Source organism: Chrysoperla carnea, chromosome 4 (genome assembly GCF_905475395.1).
Source record: "Chrysoperla carnea chromosome 4, inChrCarn1.1, whole genome shotgun sequence".
Lineage (NCBI taxonomy): Eukaryota > Metazoa > Arthropoda > Insecta > Neuroptera > Chrysopidae > Chrysoperla > Chrysoperla carnea.
This window is the reverse complement of record NC_058340.1, coordinates 31583243-31610842: the sequence shown is the minus strand read 5'-3', so window position 1 is coordinate 31610842 and position 27600 is coordinate 31583243. Positions and strand designations below refer to the sequence as shown.

General features: G+C 29.5%; 1 protein-coding gene across 1 annotated transcript; it reads left to right on the top strand.

The window, feature by feature from the left end:
* LOC123299211 lies at positions 1 to 25597 on the top strand. The gene is made up of 8 exons (XM_044881508.1): positions 1 to 113; positions 19672 to 20001; positions 23578 to 23756; positions 23830 to 24445; positions 24507 to 24634; positions 24697 to 24876; positions 25214 to 25360; positions 25429 to 25597. The coding sequence occupies exons 1-8, from the start codon at positions 88 to 90 to the stop codon at positions 25545 to 25547; spliced, it is 1725 nt and encodes a 574-aa protein (XP_044737443.1). The 5' UTR covers positions 1 to 87; the 3' UTR covers positions 25548 to 25597.
* Positions 25598 to 27600: the final 2003 nt, after the last annotated feature.

Below are 27600 nucleotides of genomic sequence, written 5' to 3'. Positions count from 1 at the left end.
TTTGTAATTTTTTTTTTTTATAATAGGACTGTGTGTGTACAGTGTTTTGTTTTTTGAAAAATCAAATCGTTTTTTAAATTAAAAATTATGGATTCGTCGTGCATATTTGCAAGGTAAATTTGTTTACAAAATATAATAAAATTTATTGTTATTTTTATTTACGTATTTTTTTATTTGTTTTGTATATGAAGGACGTTTTTATAAATATATGTGTATTAAAAAGTTGTTTTTAAAAATAACCTACATCAACTTTTTGATATGTTTTTTAATTTTTAAAGAGACGAAATTGTATTGATGATGGAGGGAATTGTATTTATGACGTTTTGATCGTTAGTTGAGTCTGATAGATGAGAGGCAGAAGTTATCTCATCTGTTAATAATTTTAGCTATATTTATTAATATTATTATTAAAAGAATATTGTGATATTATACATAAAAAACTTCAGCAGAAGATCATTATCACATGTGGGGTAGAAGTGCCTCTAAATCATTTATGCCGGCTCCACACTGTCAGTAGCAAAAAATTCCGTTGCGTCGCAAAGTATGTTTGCGCATTACGTACGCCATCAAAAAAGTTGTATCATGTCAACAGAAACTTTTCCCAGACGATTCGGCGTCGCAAAAAATATGTTTTCATTCAACATGTCATTAGAAATCTGTTTCAAACGCTTCGTGTTGAGTAAAAAAGTTAATGAGTGTCTCAGGAATCAAAACTTAAGCAAAAATCTGACCTTACGTGGGACCTAGTATATAATGGATGAGTACCTAAATCACTTCTCAGAGTTCTGTTAAAAAAGTCCAATAGGCCTCGGGAAATCGCGGATTTAATTATAACAAATTAGTATTTTTGAAGGGCAATGGCTAATCCGCCATATTGCCCTTCCTTGTAATTGTTTTATGTAACACAACATTAGCGACGAAGCTCTACTGCTTACGATTTTTTTAATTTATGAATTTCAATGATAAAATTAATAAAATCTTCAATACCACAAATCTTCAGTCACGCAAATATTGGACGGATTCGTGTAAAATTTGTTCATTTTTATATAATAAAAATTGTAGCTAATTTTACTAAAAAAAGAAAATTAGTTTTTGTTTAATTTACTTAAACATCATTATTTTATTTCAATTTATTGTTTTGACTAAATTTTTGATTATTTGACTTTTTTGAATAATCGTGAAAATATTTTCTTTGAAAAATAATATATATCTATTAACAATACACGCTTAGTTTCTAGAATATTTAGAATTAATTATGTGTACTATTCCGACCCGTTCGGAATATTCAATATTGAAAAAATTATCAGCTTTCGATTAAAAAAAATAGGTTTCCCAAAGAATTACGGAGATATTTGACTTATGTATCTAATAAAAAAATTGGTTTCCCAACGAATTACGGAGATATTTGAATTATTTATCTAATATAAAAATAGGTTTCCCAACGAATTAAAACGATATTTGATACTATTTATGAAAAGTTTCACATCAATCATATAGTACTTCTGACTTTTAAAGCATAATATTTCACTTGGCAGTACCGCCAATAAAATATTTATTCTATTCCGGTGCGCCAAGGATGGGTTTTGGAGATCAAAACTCCTCCCATTGAGAAACTGCTCATATAAATTTTGATCTAACAATAGAGTCATGTAATTGCATTCATTCGCCAGTATTTCCACTGACGAATCAGATAGCCATGCATATTTTGAGCTCGGTACATTCTTTGGTTTTGTCTTTGAATCGAGTATGTCGAGCCAGCTGATGGTGCGAAACATACTTTTATTGAAAGAAGGGAAAACGTTGGAAAAGAGTTTAGGAAAATTTTCCAAACCATGAGTGATATATGCGATGAATACCACATAGAAGTGCGGAAGCTAAGTTCTCGTCATAACAGACTCAACGCCCGAAAATACAGACTGATTCAGTTGAAATTTAGCTTGTCTCTTTCTCAATTAAATGAAATATTTTGATGAAAACTTTTGCTTTTTAACTAGAATATTCAATTTTGTACGATGATTCCCGTGACATCTGAGTCGACGAGTACAACTTTTGCGAAAACGCATTGCCGTAGCCAAAAATTCACTCGAAGCACTCGATATTTACAATAAAGATGCGTTTCCGAATCTCTATTAAATGCTTCGCGTTCTGGCAGTTTTGCCTGTGACAACAGCGACGAATGAACGCTCCTTTTCAACCTTGCGTCGTCTTAATACATACCTTAGATCGACAATGCCTGAAGATCGGCTAAACGGATTAGTCCTCGCTCAATATACATCGCAATGTAGAGGTCATTGCACACAGAGTTTTGGAAAAGTTTCTTTTCGCAGAATTACTTATTGAAAAACAGTAACTTAATATCACATTTTGACCTTATTAAATGTTTTCGTACTCGAAAAAAGAATTTCTTGTTTTTATCGACTTTATGACCTAGCATGACGAGCAAAAGTTTGGACCCCTCTCTTAAATAATTCCTGCGCACGGGCCTGATGGTGGTACTTGGATCTTCTTAAAAAAAAATAAATTTACAAAATATTATTGATTAGTTTTTAACTAATAAATATGTCTTTATTTTTCACTAATATAAGTTAATAATCACATTTTTTATTGATGAGAGATACCTGTAAATATTTAAACTGATAAATTATAATCATTTCTTTTTTGTTAAATTTATCAATTTTCATTATCAAATCAATAATAGTTTTTAAATAAATATATATATTTAATACGCATAATTATATAAAATATATTTCAATAATATTTAATTTAACGATTAATTAATTAAAAAGTTGTTGACTTTATATTTGTCTTAAACTGTGCATTCAGTTGATTAATAATAATTTAACATTTCTGGAATGATGAAAATTTTCCATATAAAAATATTAGTCCTAATATTTTATCAAGCCGTGGTGCGTATGACTCTTACAGTTAAAATGGTCACATTAATAATTTCCTGATTAAGGTCAAATACAGGTCAAATTAATAATTTCCTGATTAAGTAAATTATTGTATTTATTAGTAAGTAAATTATAGAAAAATTTATTTTCTACTTTCTCATGATAAATATTTCAATGGAAAATTATATTTAAACATACTTTCTACACTTTTCCTAGAGCACAGTTCAAAAAATGAAATAACGCACCTTTGGAAGTTTATATTTAGCGGAATATTTGCCTGGGGAATGGAAGCCCTAGAAAAATGTTTCATTCTTCAGTCTTTATTCGCTCAAAAATTCTCTTCCGAAATCCAGTGAATAAAAAATTTTAATGGCGTAGTTTTCCTCATAGAAAACAAAAAATTTTTGTAGCCGAAATTTTTTGGTACGAAACCTAGATTTTTGTTCCTTTTATTTGAGATTATAAAGTGATAAAAAAACATGTTTTGCCGCATATGATAATACAATCCTTTACAAAGAGTTTAAGTCCAAGATCGCGTCTCTAGGCCATCAAATCCTGGGCAATGGCCGATTTAAAATAGACCGTTTTCCGAAAATTCTATAACTATAGCCGTTCACAGGTAAAACCACAAACGTCGATTTTCGATAAACTTTGCGAGTTTTATCGAGGAGTAACTAACGAAATTGTATCCAGCGTATGCCATTCGATGGGTTTTTATATTCCCTACAATTTTCTCATGTAACTTTTTTTGTAGATTGCTTTCTTTTTGTACTAAATTTAAAAAACTGCGTTTTTTCGATTTTTAAAATTTTTTAAGGGTGTGTTTTGCGCTAGCTGAAAACATGCTAAAAACGCTATCATCTTAGCTTAACATGCTTTATGGGGTTTAATCATTGGGTCATTCATATACTCCCTGGACGAGACAGACTATTAAGTAAAAGTCTATTTAAGTCATAGAAGATTTATAAGGCACTTTCAATTTTGTATTGACAAAAATCGAGCTCAAATTTTAGGTGGAACAATTTCAATCTTTATATTTCGAAGTAATTATAAATAAAAATTATCGAAGTAGATTAGAATTGTTTTTTGAAGGGATTCTAACAATTTAAGTGAATGACGTTCAGATTAGAATCGTGACCCATTTTTCGGGCAAATGACCGTCAACAAGCCAATGTTCTCATTGTTATGCACTATGTACAATCGTTTGTGTCAATGACTCAATATTTTGTTTATAAACATTTAATTTATATTTATAAATAATTATTATTATTAAATTAACCATATTTAATTTATTTGAATTTTAAAATATTATTTATTTAATAAAACTATGAAGTAATTTATTATTTGAGTCAGGAAAAATCAATTTATATTTATATAAGAATAATTAAAATTCTAAGAATTTTTACTTTTGTTTAAGTTTATACTTTACTTTAAGTTTTATCAATTTTATAAATATAAAGTATTTAGAAAATAGTTATAGATAAGAAATTATGAATATAATTGCTCTAGTTTTTGACCTCGACTATAATGTGCGAGGGTTATGTGTTTGACCGATATGTATATTTGACAAGTGAGAAACCTCTTTATGCACACTCGATTGCAAATATATAGGTGGGCCATTTTAATATATTCACCTAAATATCTCGTTTTGTAGTTAATCAATCCAAAAAAAATTGTATAACTTATGTTTGCTCTACAATATATTATAAGAGCCATAAATAATTATGTTTGTTTTGCGTCCTTTTGTGGTGAAAATTATAAGCCGGAAAAAACTATATATACATATCGGTTGAAAATTTCACGCTTTCCAACTTTGATCTAAAATGCTAAAATGCATAGTTTTTCAATAAATTCTCAAAATCTATCTTTGGATAAATTTACAAATTGATTTGGTTAATTATCTTAGAAATTAGATCGAAATTTGGTAAAGAGTTTTTTCGATCGTCTTTATAAGCTTATTTAAGAAGTCGAGAGTTCTGTAGTCAATTATAGAAAACCTTGTATATAAATCGATCGGAAATTTTACATCCGATAAGTTTGGGCAGGTTTATTTTTTCTCTAAAATAAATAGTTTTCGAGTAAATTCCACAAAATTGTGAAATAAACATGAAAATCGTTGGTTTGTCTATTCTAAAATTTCTCTACAGACCAAAACTAAAACTTGACATAGGTGGGTGGCATTGCTGTGCTCAAAACTCATTGACTTTATATACATAGACTAAGCACCACCTATCTTTCCATATAGTGAGAAGCGTGCCAACATCTGAGGTAATTGCTTAGGTCAGCTAGGAAAATTTATCAAAAAAATACATTTTACAAAATAATATAGAGACATTTATCAAAAAAACATACATTGAACGTTAAATTTTCATATCACAAAATGTTTTACATAAAACATCGTGATTTCACTGAACTTTTCCGGCTTAAAAAAAATTCTTACCACGTATCACTTTACATTTTTTCTAACGAATCTACACAATGGATTTGATTTAAGCAATTACCTCTGATGTTGGCACGCTTAAAATTGTTTGACACTTAGTCTATGTACTGTAATGCCAATGCCAAAACTTCAGTAAATTTCACCTAACTTGATGGGGCGATATCATAATGCTGCCAAGGGTGTAGATATTTAACTGTTTCAATTTTATTGATTTCAATTGTACATTACTCTATATGTCCACAAGTACGTGCTCTTTGAATTGTAAAATGATTACGATATAATATGGACTATATTTATCATCATTAATAATAATTAATTGTTATTATTTGGTCAAGGAAATCTTAAATTTAATCATAGCATATTAATTTTTATAATATTCATAAAAAACAAATTTTATGATCTAATATAATGTTTTAAGGGTATGTAATTTACGTGTACTTAAATTATTTAGTTGATAATAAAATTACCTTAAATAATATTTTTTAATACTAGTTAAAGCTTAGATAAAAGTAATTGGGCAGTAAGACCTCAATTATTTTCTAAGTTATAATTATGAGTGGAAATTATGGATAAATAGTTTTAGAAATAAGTAAAATATATGACAGTAATTAAGGTTGTTGAGACGCTGTTGCAGAAAAACAAACACCATTAACTTAGAATTTCAGCTACATTTAAAATTTGAACTCGATCACTTTCAAATTGAAGGTGTCAAAATAACATGTTTGAAGTTTTGAATGTCATAATCTAAATACACGCAAATCGACACCAAAAACTCACTAAACGAACATTTAAAAAATTTTTCTCGCCCGAAAACGCTTTTGAATATCATTTAATCAGTAAAGAGGGAAGGAAAAGGAAGGCTTCCTATTTTCATACGAAGAAATATTTCATAGTGATGTTACAAAAATTTCAAATATTACCAAAAACCGGATTTTTTTTTAGGTAAAAAAACTTTTGTACCTATTAAAGAAATTTCGAATTCGAATTCACCACCCGAAAAACTCCAAGAAATGTTCTATCGCATCAATGGGACAAAAAAATCAAATTTTGTCGACCATTGTTTTTTTTAATTGAATAAAATATTTTCTATATTAATAACTTTTCCTTCATTTTACGTCATACGATATCTAATAATTAAATTAATTAGAAAATTCTGAAAAAAATTAAATTTAATTAGCATATTCATTAATTGATTAAAAATAATTTCTTTATAGCTACACTTAACGAAAAATAGAAAAAAACTTAAACAATAAAAAAAGTTTAAACTAACAAAATTGCAAAATTTTATAAGAATTTCGATTTCAACAGTTTTTGATAAGACACACAAATATTGATAATAATATGTTATATACTTTTCTTAAACATCCTCTGCGTGATGTCTTTTACCCGATTAAAACGATTTTCCTATAACTTTTAGTCTAAGAATTATCCATAAATTACGTTACATATTTTATGATACCGTGACACCTACCCATTGACGTTAGTGTTACATAGACTGAGTCAATTGCAGATTCGTAAGAAAAATGTAAAGTGATACGTGATAAGTATTTTTTTAAGTCAAAAAGCGAAAAAGTTCATTGAAATCACGATATTTTATGTAAAACATTTTGTGATGTGAAAATTTAACATTCAATGTACGTTTTTTTTTTTGATAAATGTCGCTGTGTCCTAAGCAATTACCTCAGATGTTGGCACGCTTCTCACTGTACGGAAAGATAGGCGATGCTTAGTCTATGTATATTATCGTTATCGTTATCGGGTATTATCGTTAGTCAAAAATAAATTAAGAAATTAGAAAAAAGTTAAAATTTATGTAAAAATATACTTATATATTCTGATTTCGAGTCATAAAAGCACATTTTTCTTTTAAAATATTAAAATTAAAAATCGTAATTTTTAAACTGTATATCACGTGACCTAAAACGCGGACAAGCCCTGCTGTGATGTCATATCGGTATGAGCCATAGACCTTCAGTTAGTTCAATGTAGACAGCTGGGTAAAATATGTCCATAGATAATAAGTACTTATATTTATTATAATCAGATGTCTATGAATATATCTGTCAAACTCATTTGCGTTATTTCGTATAATGATACCGATATTACGTCATCAAATTGGGTGCCCGCGTTTTTGACAGTTTAAAAAAGGTTTAAAATTTAATTTAAGTTATTGGCAACAAAACGTGTGTATTTTTCCGAAATAAATTTTTGAAGGCTTTTTATTAGCAAAATCAACATTTTCAGGTACTTTTCAAAAATAGTGGAATACCCTATTATAAAGTCAATGCACCTACTCTACCTTTAAATTATAATTCAATTATAATAGATAAAAATGTGCAAATTTTCGTCAGTCTATGGATTTGACTTTGTGTCGCATCGCAATATTTAAAAATCCCACTAACCCCACAAATCTTAGATGACACCCCTCTTTTATCGCGTGACAATAAAGGGAAATGAAAAAATTAAATTAAAATAGAACTTTGTTAATTTTCAATTGGTTTTCTGATATAATTATTATCTTTTATCTAAAGAAATTGCTAACATTGATTTTTGATTAAAAACGTATAATCAAAAAATGTCTATTTCAAACATTACAAAATCAATCATATCTCCCCAAAAAAAATGTTTTAAAATAATTTTATATTTATTAAATATATTACACGTGTATTTCAAATTTTATCTATATGAGTGATTACAGTATTAAAATTATATCTAAATTTGTACAAATAATTTATAACCAATTAGGAACAGAATTAGTAAGATTATCTGTTTAAACAAACTATTAAAAATACAAAAAAAAAGCCTTTTATGTGCAAAATGATTAAAAAAAACATTTTAATCTGACCAATTTGTTTAAAAAAATTCGCAAACTGTATTCTACACTCAACGAATGTATTCGGCAGCCAGTAGAGACGAGACGATGGACATATAAAATTTATAGGTGGCGAAAAATGACGCGGAATTTCGCTCGGACTATAAATGAATTCTTGTCATTAAACTTTTTTTCATGTCTTTCGATTTAAAAAATAATAGTTTTTCGTCTCGAAATTAAACTTATATAGTTCACTTGGTATATAATGAATTTGCAAGTTAACTTAAATGTAATGCAATAATCCATGGGCCTGCATCACCGCCCCTCTTTCTTTTGACAATCGATTTGGATGGAAAATTTTTGCCTAGCCAGTTTCTTTTTTGGTGTAAAAATCCATAACTACACCAAACAAATTACATACCCAATAATTCTTTCTTAACAGTAACCACTGATTGATTCATTCTTCACAACCAGGGTTGCCAAATTTGAAAAAAGTCATTCCGGGACATTTTCAAAAATAATCAATAATTATACAGAATTATTTATAAAAGAAAATTGCACAGGTCACAAATATTTACATTGCTGAGTGTTGAGAATAAATTGTTTTTTCTTTTAATTTCCGCAAAATTTAAGGCGGTTGAAAACCCTAGTCACAACTCGTGTGAAACTATTAGACCAACTGACTATAAAATTGGTACATGTGTTCTTTTTCCCACATCCGCTAAGAACTAAGGTTTTTAGAAATTTCAACACTAACATGATAAAATAAGGGATATGGAAATTTTGCATAAGATTGATTTCGATATATGTTTAATTTATCTAAAAGTTTTGTAAGATTTCTGTAGCAGCTGTATAGTAATGAATAGATTTTAAAGGGATAATAGATATTAGTTTATCTGAAATTAAATCTATACTCTGCAAATCAGTGTAATTAATAACAAACAATATTATTTTATTTTTATCTTGTACGATTTCATTTATTTACATAACAAAAATAATAATATTATTAATTAAAAGAAATGATACAAATCCAAAGTCGATTTAATCAGTATTAATTAAACACACAATAATAAATATGTCGCAGATCGAATGCGGAATCAGTTGCTTGAAAAACAAAGTTAATACTGTTCAGCTCATTAGCTGCATTGCCATTCCGCTAATAACTGTTTAATAAAACTACTACCCAATTTTAGACGTAATGCAGAATATCGTATCTGCAACTACAATAAGCGTTTGATGTAGGGAAACCTTGTGAATGTTTTAAATAACCTGTGCAATCGTTAACTCGCTGCATTGATAAATGCAAAATGTTCCTGCAATTTTGCGTGATAAGGTCAGCAATTTGTTAAACAACTTTTTAAAATAACTAACGGGTATGCAAAACAACTGATTCGACAATTTATCGGCGACATATATATTACATAATAAAACTCTAAATAACAATATAAAACAGCTGTATGTACATGCATTCAGTAAGGATTCTCAAATGATTTTATTCAGTGATGAAAAGGCTTGACATTTCTATTTAATCAAATGCCGATAATGGCGTCGCAAGCCAGTTAGTCAGGGGGTAAAGAAAGGGGTATTATATGCATTTGCGGTTATTGCGGCTATTACAGGACACTGGTTGTGCGGCAGGCATGCTGAACGCCTGGGCCTAGCAGTGTATCACGACTACTGCAGGAGCTGTCACAGTGGTGAGGAGGAGGAGACTATGTCTCATCCTCTCTGTCACTGCCCAGTTCTTGCCATGAGGAAATGGACTTACTTTAGACTGCCTCTCTTCGACGACCTCTCCGACCGTCCGTCGACGTCAAAGCACTCCTGCTGTTCTGGGGATGGGCCAACCCTTTTTCGGTATCACAAAGGATACTATGGTCTAAAAGTGTTCCATCCCATGACAGCCACTCTAACCTAAACTAACCTATATGCATATGTATAAGGTTTGGTAGTTTGCCCTACATATATTTCCTAACAATTTATAGATTAAAACTTCAAATTGAACACATATAAAAATTAGAATCTTGAATCACGTGCTTATCACAAGATGACAACAAAACTGGTTTCAATTACTTTTGTACACATAATGAATATTTATTATGATACTCAAGTAATTACTACGTCATAGTGTCTATGTCATATAAAATAAAATAAAAATAATTAATCATTGTGATATTAAATAAAACCTAAAAATATTTGTGAATTAATGGCTCATTAAACCCCTTATCATAGTTGGTTCAAAAATTCCTATAAACTTTCTTTGAAATAAGATCAGGCCAGACTTACTGTCTGGGAGTTTCAGGCTGAGACCCTATTCTCAGTTATTATTTAATATTGACTATGTCCACGTTGAAACTATCAAAGTATTTTTCACTTCAATATCACATAAAGCACTGTATAGAGCAGGCATGGGCATGCGCAAACGTGGCTCAGAGAAGTCCCTCAGACTCCTGTAACTAACATACGAGTAAGGCAGTGATAACCTAACCAGTGACAATCAAAAATACGAGTAAGACAGAGAGAGAGACAACATTTTTTTTACCTATCTCATTACTATTAGAGAAACTGAGATAGGTAGAAGGGTCGAATACCCGTCTCGCTTCCTCCTCAATGAGCAATGCGGACTTGGATAAAGAGACATACAATAAAGTTTATGGCACACAATAAAGTTGTAACAATGGTGCCTTGACTTAAAATAACTCGCCCATGGCTGGTATAAAGATAATTTTACTACATTATAAAAATACTATGTTCAAGGTTCAATATTTATATAAAATAATAAATTATTATATTAATTTTAATGACACCAAAAATGTACAATACAATAAATAAACAAAGATTAAAATAAGTATGAAATAAAAAAAAAATTATGTTATCGCCATAAAATAAATAACATAAAATAACTTCAAGTCTCCATATCGCATTAGAAAGTGATTTTTGTTGTATTTTTTATTTCATTCAGGAAGTTCATTCAACTAAAAAAACTATTCACTTTATAAGTTTTTAATAATAAACAAAAGATTAAAACGTTATGCGTTTTACACAAATTGTAATTAGACATGCACATACAGACCGTGTACATAGTAAACAATAATTAAAATATAGTGTTAAGCCTTGAGTCGACCGACCTTGAAAATTAATTCGACCATGATATAATTTTTTTTTTTAATTTATCTTAAATAATAATAATAATAATAAAAGCTAAATACGAACACTATCTCCTACGAGATAGAGAATATGAAAATTAATTTTATTTTAAAAAAAAGTTTTAATTCTTGATTTTATGGATGTATAAGCATGACAACAATGATCGATTTAAATGCTCAAAATTGTTTTTTAAGTAGACTTTTACTCAAAGAATATGTGGTTAAAATTTCAGCTTAGGCAGCCATGCAAATTTTTAAGAAAATAAATCATTGAAAATCGATATAAAGTACATTGCTCTTATAGAGAAATCTCAAAAAACTACATATTTTAAAAGTTTTGGATAATTTTCACAAGGAACGAATGAAAACAAATTTTTAATTGAAAGTAAATATTTAAGCAATGGCATAGAAAAGAAAAAAACCATGTGTCTCCATCCATATAAGGAATGTACGAGCAGGGTAGATTTAGGGTTGAAATTATTTTTATCTTATTTTCAACTTTGGTGATGAATTTTATAACTTGAATATAGACGAATACAATTTTTCGATATCGGCCTTGGTTTTCGAAATATTGAAAGCTGAATAATTAAAGAAAATTTTCAATTTTTTATATTTTGAAAATTTTGCTGGATATCGAAAAGTTATATTCTTACTTGTCATCACTACATAGTATAAAACAAAGTCGCTTTTTCTGTCCCTATGTCCCTATGTCCATTTGTACGCTTAAATCTTTGAAACTACGCAACGGATTTTGATGCGGTTTTTTTTAATAGATAGATTGATTCAAGAGGAAGGTTTTTATGTATAATACATCCATATTATAGTAGAGTAAGGGGTTGAAATAGGGGTTGAAAGGGATATGCTTCAAAAACTAAAAAAGTTGTGCATCGATTAAGCTCAAATATTGACACGATATACAACCAGCTTCAAAGATCTATTGTTTTTATCTAATTTTAACCTTCGGAGGGTAGAAAGGTGTAGCGAGAAAGTGGGAAGGAATTATCGAATATTTACAAATATACCTAAGTGGGGTATCAAATAAAAGAGCATGACGTGTACATTACAAAACTGTTATCCCACGCAAGGAAATGTGGAGGGAGGGGTGCAAGTGGGGATGTTGCCCAGCAAAGCGGGTAGTTCACAGCTAGTCTTATTATAAAACATAATTCATTATCAAAATTAAACATGTATATTTTTTTATTTTTCCTATAAGTACATGATCATACACTCTTATAAATCCTTAACACGTGTATCTTCACTTATAATAACTGAGAAACAATGTAATAAATTCCTAGAAATCAAATTTAACTTTTCTTTTTTTTTTAACAAATATGATTCACCTTCTGTTTAGAATTTCCCACAAATGTTGTTTACTCTTTGTGAAAAGTTGGCTAGCAAAAATATAGAATAAACAATTAAATAAACAAAACTTATATTTTAAAATAAACTCATCAATGACGTAATAAAATTCTATCAACACACCTAAACTTAACTACTCTATTATATTCTTTATATTTTTACTATGATCTAAGAATAGAAATTAAGGTGGTTTAATCTCCATCGCGACTATGTTGGAATCACGAGCTAGAATACCTTGAACTTATTTTATCGAATTTCTCAAGTCAGCTGTTTTTAATTCTACAACAATGCATGGAACTTAACTTCTGCTTCTGGTTCGGAGGTTGTTTATGTTTTTTTTGCTTAGCCTTGTATAAGCTTCACATAAGGAATTTTATAAAACAGGTCAAAACGATCGCAATGAGCAACTTGATCGTGACGGTTATTTAGATCAAATAGGAGATAATCCTGGTGACGAATTAGCTATATTAACCATAAAAATGTAAAGCTAGACTTGATACCATGACAAAATTTGAAAGTGAAATGAAAATTGATTAAAAAGCTAAGAAGTTATAACTTTGCAAGATTGTAAACAAATTTTTCCGTCAATTATTATGAATCTATGGGCGTTGCAAACTATAGTTCTTTTTTCTATCGCTAGACAGAGTCTTTCTTAGTATTAAAATCCAATGGCTCTTTCCATTTAATAATAAATAAATTCATACGTGTAATATGTCATTGGAATTTGTGACCATAAATTATTAAACTAGAGAACGCCATGGCTCAAAACTTGCGATATGATGAATGAGAGAGAAGACTGTGAGTTCTCCTGTGTCCTTGTCATAATCATATGTACATATATACTTATTATATGTATTATTAAGTATAAGTATATGTATTAGACAAGGATACAGGAGAACTCACTGACAGTCTTTCTCTCATTCATCATATCGCATCCACTTACAGGCTAACAGATCTCTCGCGTTCTTTAAGTATAATATTCTATGCTTGTGACGGAACCTCCTTCAATATTATAAAATCGTTTATTATTTTTAATATTTAATAAAAGTTGTTCGCATCTTGCATAAACCACTTGGAAAAATACTTAAAATAAATTAGATAAAGTACTTTTAATTTTATTATAAAATTATATAAAAGTAAATATTGATTTTAAATATCAATTATATGAAATTTTTTATATTTTGAGGTATCTATAATGTTTTTATAGATGTACATGTAAAACCTGTATAATTCTTTTTGTCTGTGTGGCCATAATAATTCGCTAGAAAGGAACGGTTTAAGTGGAATTTTTAGCAGAATGATAGACTCTTTTAATTTTCGACCCTTTTTTCAAATCAGGCAGTACAAACAAATGTGAGTTTAGAGAGAAGTCTAAACATAAAATTTCTCCATTTCTAACAGAGATATTTATCATACTCAAAGTTGTATCGGACGGGGGCACTAAGCACTTGGAGTTTTTGATTAAACAAACGAGGACCTTTTGTGATCCGGTGATTTCGCCTTTTTACACTCAGTTAGAGATTAGGACCACTGGGGACTTTACGGACTTGCAATAAAAAAGCTACTGATCTGTCCTCTAAAAGCTATACCCACTGTGACTTGTTATATAATTCATTAGTATGAAATGTATGTATACTATATACGGGGTATTTAAAAAATTCGAAAACCTCCCTGAATTTTAGAAAATGATAATGACTGAAAAAAAAAATGAACAAAACAAAAGTTGTAGAATTTCACTCGCACAATCTAATACTGGCAATGAAATTCTTAAATGAATTCTTGATAAAAATGAATTCACTATAAAAGTATTCGAATAAAAATGGTTTTCATAACTTTGCATTGAAATATAAAAATAACTAAATACATCGAGCAATCAGGCATTTTCGCGTGACTGCTTGCATCGAACTTTTATTCTGGAGCACTGTTGATTTTTCATTAATTTCATACAAAATTCTGTGAGAACTTTTATAATCAAGAAATGAATAAATAATCATTTTAAAAAATCGGCTTGACCTTGAAATGCCGTTCATCGTCAATATTAAGTTCAAAATCCAAGGCCACCACTCATTTATTTGATCATTTTTTCAGCAATTATTTTTTCATGGGAGGTCCCGAACTTTTTGAACACCCTGTATAATAAATAATTCAATTTTTGTTAATACTAATGCTTCTTATTAATTTTATTAATGTAATTAAATTCAAGCACATTACATTGCATGGAATTTTATATACGTAATAAAGAAAAACGACTTTTCAATTTGCAATTTTCACAGTTCAAAATTAAATATAATTTTTCTCTTTTAAGCGAAGGCATTATAAAAATCTATTTACAGGGTCTTTACTAAAAGGCAGGGCCGTAACAAGTGTACCGGTGGTAAATATTTAGGTTGAGCAACATATATATCGGGATCGGCTCTAACGATTTTGTTGAAAATTCGTATACTGATAGTATTTAACATAAGAGTAAAGGCAAAATGGGAGAGAGTTGCCATAATCGTGTCATTTTATCTTAAAGAGTCTGTACATTTAATTGATAAACTTTTTAAATTTATTCAAATGATAGAGTACTTATCAAATTAAAGTATTGATTTCTCTCTACGTTTCCGAGCAAAATAAGGAACTCATCACTCTCCTAAATGATATTGGATTATTTTGTATAAAGGAGTGATTAACCTCCCAAATCGAAATTTTGTTGATAATAAATAAAGTAAATAATACAGAGCAATACAATCAAAATTGGATTAAAATTGTAATTATTATTAACTTATTCGTTGTTCATTAAAAGATATCAAAAAGAACCATATTGGCAATTTTGATAAATCAAGTACGTAATCCTACTAAATTTGGGTCATACTTTTCAAATTTGTGATCAAAATTAACCTAGTTTTAATAGGTTTCCAGAATGTGGAATCCTGGTCCCGGAATTAAGCATATAAGTGATGGCTAGCGAAAAACTGACATTGCAGCTGAAAAAAATGAACCAAAGTTAGTGAATTTTAAAAAAAAATTCCAATAAGATCGAATTAAATTTGCCTGTGTTATCAAAAAAATCGAATTTTGTAACTTTACGACGTCATCCGAATCCAAATAATTTAATTTTGCTCTATCACATCCAAATTTTATTCAATTTTGATAACCCAAGTATGTAATCCTACTAAATTTGGGTCATTTTTTTCAAATTTTTGATCAAAATTAACCTAGTTCTAATAGGTTTCCAGAATGTGGAATCCTGGTCCCGGAAATAAGCACATAAGTGATAGCTAGCGAAAAATTGACATCATAGATTAAACGAATGACCTAAAATTAATGAATTTCAAAAAAAATTCCAATAAAATCGAATCAAATTTGCCTGTTTAATGAAAAAAAAACGAATTTTTTTACTTTATGACGTCATCAGAATCTAAAAAATTTAATTTTGCTCTCTCACATCCTAATTGTATCCAATTTTGATAAACCAAGTATGTAATCCTACTAAATTTGAGTCATACTTTTCAAATTTGGCCTAGCTCTATTAGGTTTCCAGAATGTGGAATCCTGGTCTCGGAATTAAACACATAGGTGATAGCTAACGAGAAATCGATGCAATAAAATGGGGAAAACTAAAATTCTACACCTTTAGGTTCATCTTGTAGGTACTTATATACGTAATTAACCTTGAAAATGCTTAACAATGTTAACGGTGTTATGTTCTAATAACTGATAAATAAATAATCCATTAATGTTTTGGTTAGAAGGAAGTACTAGAAGTATAACAACATATGACGCAAATTCAAATATACTTAATAACTTAACATTTCTATAGAAAACTGTAGAGGTATAGTTTATAGGTGTTATGTTATTCAAACATTGTGTAATCTATCTGTTTACTTAGTCACACGCTACAGTTTTATTACACGCTTTGTCAAATTACACGCGAATGGCGTGGATTACTTCGTAGCCAAATCGTAGCCAAATCATTTGACTGGGACGGATGCGCCACATTATTTATTATTTGTATTTATATGTTATACTATGGTCATTTCTTTGAACGTCAGATAGTAGTATTTGTTATTTTAGTGTTTACTTAGTTCGAATCCAGCAGCAGTCACAATTTTTTTTAAATATTTATTACTATAGGTAACTCTATTGAATTTTTTAATCTATTTCATTTTTGTTATTTTAAAGTTTCTTATTTTATTTTTTCATATCGCTGTATTGTTTTAATTACAAGTTGGTTTGGTTAAGTTTGTCGACTATAAAGGAGATGGTTGAGTTCTGAAGTTTTTAGCTCTTGCATTCAAAAAATAGGACACTATTACAGAAAACGGAGATATTATCGTAATACAGAAAACGGAGTTCAAGTTAAAATTTAACATGCATATATTTATATATAAAAGATATGCTATCCACGCGCATCTGCAGTAGTCTGTCGATTTTGCTATGACTAGAAGTAAGTCTCATCTAAACTCTTAGTGGAAATTCCTCTTTGAATGCTTCTCTACACATTTAATTGAGATTCCTTCCCTATCTACTTTGATTTATTTTCCAGAGCTCTGCGTACTCTTTTACTAGGGTCGTGAAGAAAAAATCAGGGAACTTTCGGAAGAAGTAGTAGATCCAGGACCTGCGAGATACTAGCCCATACTACATTCCAATCCGTCGATCGGATTGGTATTCCCACTCTGATGCGTTCTCTGACTTGTCATTTTGGCTTAAGACTCGCAAGTTGCAGAATAGCTTTGTCAATGAACGGAGAACGCCGGAGCAACTTCCATACGACTTTTCTAAACAATTTGAATTTCACCGATTTTGTATTATGGGCATAACAAAAAATTTTTTTTATATTCGTGTCTAGAAAAAATAATAATTTTACGCTAGCATGTGACCAAAAATATCCGTAATTTATAGCAGCATTAACAATATTTATTATTATATTTTGTAATTTATATGATCAAAATCTCAATTGAAGTATAAAATTTATTTATTTCTCGAATATTCAATATTACTAATATTAATTTAATTATTCCCAAAATAAAAATTAATTTACAATTCGTTCAAAAATTTTAGACTACATGCTGGAACACAGTCCATATATCTATCGGAACTGTGTCAAGAAAAATTTTGATAAGTAAAGAATAACGTTATCTCTGCCCTTGAAAGTTAATGAGTGTTGTTTTCTTTGGAATGAAGGACACAAGTAAAGTGTATTTTATTTTTAAATTTTTTATTTGCCAACGTTTCGACCTCAATTAGGTCTTTGTCCCTCTTATTTGGGGCACAATCGTTCATATTTTGTTTCACCTTTTTTTTAAGATACTGGGTCATTTGAACAATGTAGCATCTTCCACATGAACAAGAAATTTTGTAAATGACATTCGATTTTTTTTGTCCTTCATTCCCAAGAACACAACACTCATTTTGATCAGTGTTTCCCAGCGTTCTTTGGAAAAAGACCTCTCATTTTTCTTATCCGCCGGAAAACACTCATCCAAATTTCTCTTAGCATACCTCCGGTACTAATCGCTTTGTTGCAAAAAATGTACAGTTTCGACTTTTTGATTGATCTTTTCAGCATGTGTGAAGCATAGTATCTTCCCCCCCCCCCAAAACCTTTGAGAAATGGAATTTTTTTGAGAAATGGTAGGCTCAAAAAGGCCTTTTTTATTCCCGCTTACAATCCGTTCACCACACATCCCTGTCTATAAAAGAAACAATTTCTCAATAAAAATTATAAAATACCATAGCAATAATAATTACATCAATTGTAAATTTTAAATACTTTTTTGTGCGAGTATTTTCATTTTCCATTGAACATCATAATTATGAATATCAACGATGAAAAATTTATATTTAACTGGTAAAACACAAAGTTATCTATTATAATTAATATAGTGACCATATTTTTTCAAACACCTGAGAATGTCAGGAAATCGGAATTTTCTGAAATAAAGAAATGACAAAAAAACCATTCAAAACGTGGCCGTGGGAGAAAATTTATTATCAAAATGAAAAATCGTCTTCATTAATAATTTATTAAGATGAATATTATATTTCTTTCCATAAAAAATAGTAAATTGGTGAGGGAATATTTCCACATATCTAATTCTGATAGAGAAATGATAAAATTATATGCAGAATGATAACAGGGTTGCCAGAAAGTTTTCATTCAAGTCGCCCCATCTGTGATCGAAAGTCGCAAAATATTCTGAACAGTCGCCCAATAAAAGTTTGAAAATACCTTAGACATAACAGACTTGAATTTACCAGGTAATTTTAAATTGATTTTTTCTAAATAAAAATGCTGAGAAGAACTAAAATAAATTTTTGTATACTCTTTTATAATATAATAATTTCAGAGTCAATGAAAAACTCAAGAATATGAATTTGATATATATCTTTATTTAAATAAGTGAAATTTATTACTTTTCACACTAAAAAATACAGAGTACAGCAGATTTTCATGCAGAATTTTTATGTATTAAATAAGGAATGAAAAGCGCCTAATTTGCGACTTGTCGCCCAAACTCAAAAAAAGGAGTGTATCCATGAAAAAAATCGCCCAATTCGCGATAAATCGCCCCATCTGGCAACCCTGATTGATAAATGGATTGTTTCTAAACTTGCTTTCAATATATTATAACGCAATTTTCCATAGAAACAAGCTGAAAAATGTAAATTTCGCATGAGACAGATTGACTCACTGCCTCAACGGTTGTAAATACGTCACTACCGTTGTTTTTTTATTCAAAAATAGAACTATTTTTTATTAATAATTAATACAAAAAATGGAATTATTAATTTAAAAAAAAATTTACTAAAGATACTTTTGATGAATTATTCTTTCATTTATATATGAATTTGTGCCAAAAAAAAATAATGCTAGTTCTCTATTTCCAAGAATATACTAGCAAACTTTTAGCATAATTAAAAAATCATTAAATGACCATAATTTACATTTAATTACTGTACTTGATGTAATCAATAAACTTCTAATTAACCGTTAATTACAATCAATTAAAGATATTGTATTTGTTGTTACAGTGAACCACAGAGCACTTGGAGTAATTGTTCAACATCATCCGCAACAAGTACCGATTATGAGAGCGGTGAAGATGAATCCGATACAGATATGACAGATGATTATATGGATGTAATGTTTAATGATACATCCAATTATTATATAAATCATAATTCATGTAACAATAGTACTTCCAATGATCTTCATCATCACCATACAATAGACACTTGTACAAATAATTATAATACAACCATATCAAATTATTCTTCAGAAGACTTTAATAATTCCATATGTGCCAATAATAATAATAATAATTCTACCACAACTATTTCGAGGCGTCCTACTACTCAAACGTAAGTATTACTATGTGAAGGGCGGTTTTTTAGAGGTTCACACCTTTGGGGGGTAACAATCTTTTGTTTGAAAACTGATTTGACGGCAGACAGTTGTTTTATATTTAGTTTGGTTTGCCATTTCATAATGAATAGACTCACACCAGAGCAACGCTTGAAAATTGTTGAAAAGTTCACGTTAAGGGCCTATTAATTGGACTCAAAAATCGGGCCCTCTAATAGGGTTCTTAAATTATTTTCTTTGGGGGTATATAAAGTAATCATAATAAAATCATATTCAAACATTAATGGCATTTAAAATAATATTGCCAATAGCAGCAAGTTTCATTAATATTAACAATATTTTTCTTTGTTTCATTTCAATTTAAAGTTGTGAATCTCTACCATTTGGGGCTAGGGCCGGACGTAATATTTGACGATCATTTCAAAACGGCTAAAATTACTTAGCCAATAAAATCTATGGTAAGCCCACGTTCAGGGAATAATTAGGTCAGGGCAGCTGGACACATTCATGGATATCCGTTCAACACTCCATTGCCATTTTCAAGATGCCGAACAACAAACTTCTTGCATTCCCAGTGAGGCAATGACTATTCATCAATTTTAGTGTAATTAAAAATTTTCTAGGCACTCAGGAAAAGAGAAGTCTCTCTTATTTCCAAACGTTCTAAAATGACTGTCAAATACTACACCTGACTCTAGACTTACCCAGAGAAAGGCATTGTATTGTTGCACTTATGAAAAGTTCAAGCTTTCATTTATATTAAACTGCATTTTGGTTCGTTAACCATAATCATATTGTAAATATCATCTGAGTTGATGGTTTTTAACCCATCATTAAAAACGTCATTTGCGGAAATTCAATTCTTTTTATGATTTTTTTGATTTTACCAATGCCCGATTTCTAAGAGTTAATCATTACGTTTAAAAAACTATCAAGAAATAAAAAATTGTTTTTTTAGGAATATTTAAGGAAAAAACTTCAGATATTCCAATAGTTCATTTGACGGCTAAATAAAGTAGTCTTCGAGATACCACGCCGAAAATATCTCCCAAACCTTAAACGAATTTCAACGTTATCATAGAAAATACTCGACCAATCGTCGAATTAACCTTATTTTGGTATTTTTGGGCCAAAATTACTGTAAATACATAAAACAATTTCACAAAACTATAGTCTAATATCTGTTTCCAGAGATAACATTTTGCAATGTACTCTACTTTGAATAATTAAACTACAAAAATCGTACACCATTACCATACAAAAGAATGCGAGATTCAATACAATGGCATTGCGAGAGTAGTAGAATTAAATTCTATATAAAATTGACCTCTGTAAATGATTTTAATTAACCGTCTATTAAACCAATAAAATTTCTATTTTAAAATTTAAATCATGCAATATACTCGTATATACAACCAGGCAATTATTTAATACAATTTGTAATTTAACAATAAGACTAGATGGTTTTAATCATCCCAAATAGTGTTGTCTATTAAGGTAGTACCTACACGAAAGTGATATTCCAAGAATTTCTCAAAACTCAGAATATAAAATATTTAATTCATAATACACTTGCTGTTAAAATTAGAAGATGATTTACCATGCCATTCATGAGATATTAGCAATTAAAAGTGACGCAATTTGTACGTGTACATGGGAGAAGCGTATAAAAATACACAAATTTACAAATATTATATTTATTTACCAATGAATGACGTCCACCATCTCTATGAAAAACTAATATAATGTAGAATACTATATTTAGAAAATATATAAATAAAAATAAAAATTATTTACCATATAGTTTCGATAAAAAACTTAAATAAATAACTCGTTTTAGCGATAATTTTTGTGGAAAGCATATAAAAACTAATGGTAAACGTATATATCAAAGTATGTGTGTGTATACGTATAGAATATATAATTGTGAGTAACTACAGTCTTCTGAAAATAATATATGGTATATGTATAATAGTCATAGCACACTTAATGCACTGAATGATAGTATTAGTCCAAAACTTTTTGACTGGACGGTCGCGGAGGAACTACCTTAATAAAAGTATATCTTTTAACAAACAATAATTTATGTGAGAAAATGTAAATGAGTTGATTACTTTTAAATCAGGTTCCTTATTTCGAAAACTACACCGGTTCGGCGTTAGATTAGATCTCTGGTGGAAAAAATATTTGAAGAAAGAATAAGTCTTAAAAACTCTGAAAAAGTCTTAGGAACTCTGAATAACTCTGAATTTTTAAACGATTTTTGGACTTTGTAATTCAGACTAAATAAGTCTGGATAACTCTGAAGTGGACAGTCCAAAAACGTTGAGAAATTCAGAGTTATTCAGAGTTGTTAATACTTTTTCTGAGTTTTTAAAACTTATTACTTAAGGTTTATTCTTTCTTCAAAAATTTTTCCCATCAGGGATGTAAGAAAGTCAGTCGTTTCACACACAATCGACTAGTATGCAAATACATGATGTACTCCAAGAAGAGGCAAGCAAAGCAGGAAGTTTTGTTCTAGATGAGGGCAAAATCAATGATAACTCCATATCCGAGGGGAAACAGTTTTTGGTTAAAATAAAACAGAATATTCAGAGTTAACCGCATAACTCAGCAGCTTTTTGATTTCGATTTGCCAATTCTTACTTGCAGCATAATTCAAATGATGTATACTGGTGTCTAAGAATAACAAAAATCATAATAGAATGAAAATAAAAGTTAAAATAAAATGAAATTAATTATAATTGATATTATTCATAAAACATGACATCAAGTACTTTATTTTATATAATTGTTATTTGTTATGATTCAACAATTAGTCAAATGCATGCAATATTTATCATATCTACAATTATTATTATTTAAAAAGTTAATAGATAATGAAATAAATAATAAGTAATTATGGCAATCATGTTAAAAATATCAATACAGTGGTATCATAACGCCCAATCCATTTTCAAATTGTAAAATTGGTGAAAAAAGTAATGGATATGTCGCAGCCAACTATCTTAATTAGCCGTTCAATTAATAGCCTAGCCTTTTTATTAAACGGTGCCGTTCAACTAGAGGCCTGAACTATATTCAGCCATTCAATCAAACAGCAAGACAATTGACTTGAATCGATTGCGTTTAGCTATTTGCCCAGCTTAGTCATTTAAATTTAGTTCCACTTTATGCCATCTGGCGCTGAAACCCACACACTATCAATATGGCGCCCGCACGAAACTTGTTGGTGTTGGCGCCCGCACGAAACAGTTCAAAAAAAAGTACAGTGGAAGAATGTAGTGACAAAAAGTTGGAACTAAGTATAGTACTTCTAAAAACTGGTTTTAACGACAAGAGTTGCAGTACTCAGATAAAAAATATAAGGACGAAATTTCGGAATTTTTTTGAGAGAGGTTGTGACAAGTCAGTCACCTTTTGGTGGTCAGAAATTTACAAGGTCCTGTGAAAGCCTTTCTGAAATGCTTACGCTTGGCCTTGGATCTATTACAATACAATTTCTTGTGCAATTTGCAAAAAAATATCTAACAATTGCAATATAACACAATATAAATTCATTGTTTTAGAAGGATGCATGTCGCAATGGCTGTAATATCTCGTGCTATTTTACCTACTGTTGTAAGCCTATATTATGCGATAATACGCAATCATAAAACTGTTGTCGATAGTTTACGAAGACGACTCTTACCCGCGATTGTTGCCTTTCTTGCAAACAGCATATCAAGATCATTGTCTTCAGTTCAAGGTATGTATTCCAAAAATTTAATTTCCAAACATTTTCGGAGATAACATTTTAATAATATGTATATTTTTACTAGTTTTTCGTCCTATTCGAAAAGAATCACAACAAGCAATTCTTGACAACTCAACAACCCAAGAAATATTATATCAACCAATTTCCCTACCTGAGAAAAGTGTCAAATGTGAAATAATCGTAGAACCACCTTCAAATGAAACAGTACGTGCAGATGTTATTTTTATCCATGGGTTACATGGCTCATTATTAAAAACTTGGCGACAAGGAACATGGGATCCAGACCGTTCGAAGATCGATGAAAATGTTAAGATTTTACGTAGGGCAAGTACAGGCAGTCGAAATATTGAAGGCACTACAAGTAGTATATCAATTTTGTCCCGTAAACGTAGTGTCATGTTACCAGTAAATTGTTCTGTTTGTTGTCCGAATAAAAAAGCCACAATGGAAATAAAAGAGACAGATGAAACTGATGACACGAATAAAGAACATATTTGCGCGGTTCGATTAAGTGACATCAGTGAAACTAATGATAAAATTGAGACAAATAACAAACAAGTTTCAAAATGTTGGCCTCAAGATTGGTTACCCGAGGATTGTCCAGGTGTTCGTGTCATTGCCATAAATTATACGACAGATCCATATTTATGGCGACCTGTTTGGATTAAAAAAAGAAATCGGTAAGCTTTCTTTTATAAATTTACTAGATAATTTTATTTTTACTATCGATTTTTATTTTAGGACTTCGATGGAAGATCGTTCAAAAGAAATGATGGAACAGTTGATGGAAATTGGTGTTGGAAATCGTCCCATTATTTGGGTAGCTCACTCCAAAGGAGGTTTATTTGTAAAACAAATGATCGTGAATGGTTAGTCAAATAAATACAAATTTGAAATAGATAGAAATTTAACGGTGAATTGATTTTTTTAGCATGGGAAAATCGAGATTCGACACAATTCGTAGCACAAGAATTGTCCTACCAATTGAAAGGATTTTATCAACAAACAAAAGGCATAATGTTTTATAGTGTACCTCATAGGGGCTCATCACTTGCTGATATGAATTTACCGTTATTGCGGCAATCCATTGAATTAACGGAAATACAAAAAGGTAAGAATTTAAATAAAGACATATGGGTGTGCATAATTTCATATTACGAAATCGAAACTACGCACCAATTTTCATCTTTCTATCTTTTAAAGTTTCAAATTTGAAAAATCTTTAAAACGATTTATTTATTTATTCCAATCATTTCCAACTTACCAATAAACTTAAAAATCCTTAACAAAAACACAAGTTCACCAAAATGATACTTGTAAGAAATCCATGTGCGAACTGATCGCCCAGTTTTTCGATCATTACGGACATTTAATTGAATAGATTTGTTTAAAAGATTTTTTTGTTCATATTTTAGTTTTCAAGATTTTACCTTATTTTTTGTTTTCAGATTGTCCAGGTGTGTTGGATTTACATCGTAGATTTTTACAATTATGTGATACAGAGGAGTTTAATCCTGAAATATTTAGTTTTATTGAAACATCTTTAACATTAATGTCAATATTATATTTAAGAATAGTTTCTGTAGACTCTGCAGGTAATGTCTTAAATACTCAATAATCAAAACTATTCAATGATGATTTACAAATTTTTATTTAATTTTAGATCCTGGAGTAGGTGCTACATGTGGCGTTCCATTAGATCATAGGGATATATGCAAACCAGTTGGGCGAGATTGCTTTCTCTATCAAGAATTAGCGGAATTAATAAATAGAGTAGTCTAGTCTATTTTAAAAAAATAATATAATTAATATTATATAATTTTGGGTTAATTTTGGCGTTAAGAAATATTTTCACAATCAGTATCCATTTCCGTTAATTCGGTTATGTAATTCTTTTAACTTATTTTGATTAGGCTAGAGTTTCCAACTTTAAGAACTCCGATAAACAATCAGTATTTTAGAACGTTTATTTTATAAAGCATTATTCAATGTGGATTTTTTACGGAACGAATCCAATATGATATTACTTTTACCCAGTAACCTCATGATAAATGCTAATATTGACTCAAATTATATTTATACTACATTTACCTGGAGTATTATTATATTAGTTTGTTACCTTTATCAAATAAAAGAACCAAACTAAATAGATATTAAGTTCATATTAGAAAGTTATTCTTAAAAAAAATAATATTAAATTGTTTATATTTTTTAATTGATGTAGAGTTTAAAAATTTACGGGGCACAGTAAGAATGAATATTAATATATATTTTTACATAAAAGTTACGACAATCACATTATATATTGGACATTGACCTAAATATTCTAATATAACACATTTGAATCGTTTGATTTTCATATAAAAATTATTTTAAAACTTAGTCTAGTAGCATATTTTGATGTCAAGGAGCCATTCATTAATTACTTAAGGGTACCAAGGGAGAGGGAGTGTTAACAAAATCTCTACACGCCCTTATTTTTTGCATGATTACGTAATATTTTTTAAATCGCAATTTAATATTAGAAATCTATATATATACTAAATGGATAATTTATATCTGGTAGCAATTAAAGAGTAAAACCTTAATTATCTGTTAAAAAATAAAAATCTTTGATTTACGTCAAATTACTGATCTTTTCTAACAACAATTTATTATTATCTGAAAAATGAGATAGAATCTTACTCCCCCTCCCTCTCTTAGAAGAGGGAGGGGGAGTTCGAGAAATCTTATATACCTTTAATGGGGTTAGGAGGTTCAAAAATTTCCAAAATCATCCTTACGTAATTAATGAATGGTCCCTAATGTAAAAATGTTGACCCTAAAATCCTCATTTTTTCAATGTTTATGACACGATAAAAAATCTTTCAACAGAAGGCCTTAATTAAAATGTGAACTACTCAGATTCTAAGTACGTACCTTATAAAAGCCACAATAATGCAATAAAGCACCTAAGTAAGAAAATTTATCTTAAAAGACAATATTACTTGTAAAAAGAATAATATTACATGTTTCCACACCCCCTCAGGTTCAAATTGTAAAAATGAGCGACAAACAAGTTTATTAATATCGAAAGTTGATATTTTGATTTTTAATCAAACGGCATGGTAAGAATGAATAAACAAATTACTGGTGAATGATTCGAGTTTTCAGCGCCAAAAATAATTCGTAAAGCACAAATAATAAAAAGTTAGGCATAAAAGAATCATTTGTGCAATCTTTTAAATTGTTATATTTTTTGGATAGTTGAAAAAAAAATATGTAACCCAACCTAATTTGACGCTCAAACTCAGCGTCAAGAGCATCTGCAATAATTTCAGATTGCAGATCGTGATGGCTCTTTTATCCATATTTATCGAAGTTGCAATCTTAAGCAACCCCTGCTATAAGATTGGTTTATTCCCTCTCTATAGGCCTTTTCATCTTTTCATAAAGTCATAAGTGCAAATGCAGATTTTAATTTTTCGAACTGACAGCAATAAGTTGAACTGAGATAGAAGATATTTCTTATTCATTTTATCACATTGGTTATACATCATTTAGTCCGAAACAAAAGTGAATCGTGATTTTAAAATCACGATATACATTTTATCTATTTAATTTAATTCACAGACAAAGAATACTAAACAAACTTTGGGGGATAAAATGGCAATAATACCTGGTTCGTAGATTACTGCGTATTTAATATTACCTATTCTGAAAAATATCTAATCTATGTAAAAAGTACAAAAAGGCGCTTGTTAGATTTTAGTCATTATTGAATTTGAATTATACAAAATGACATGTTTGTGATTGCATTTCCAAAATTAATTTTCTAAGAAAAGTATTTTTTTAA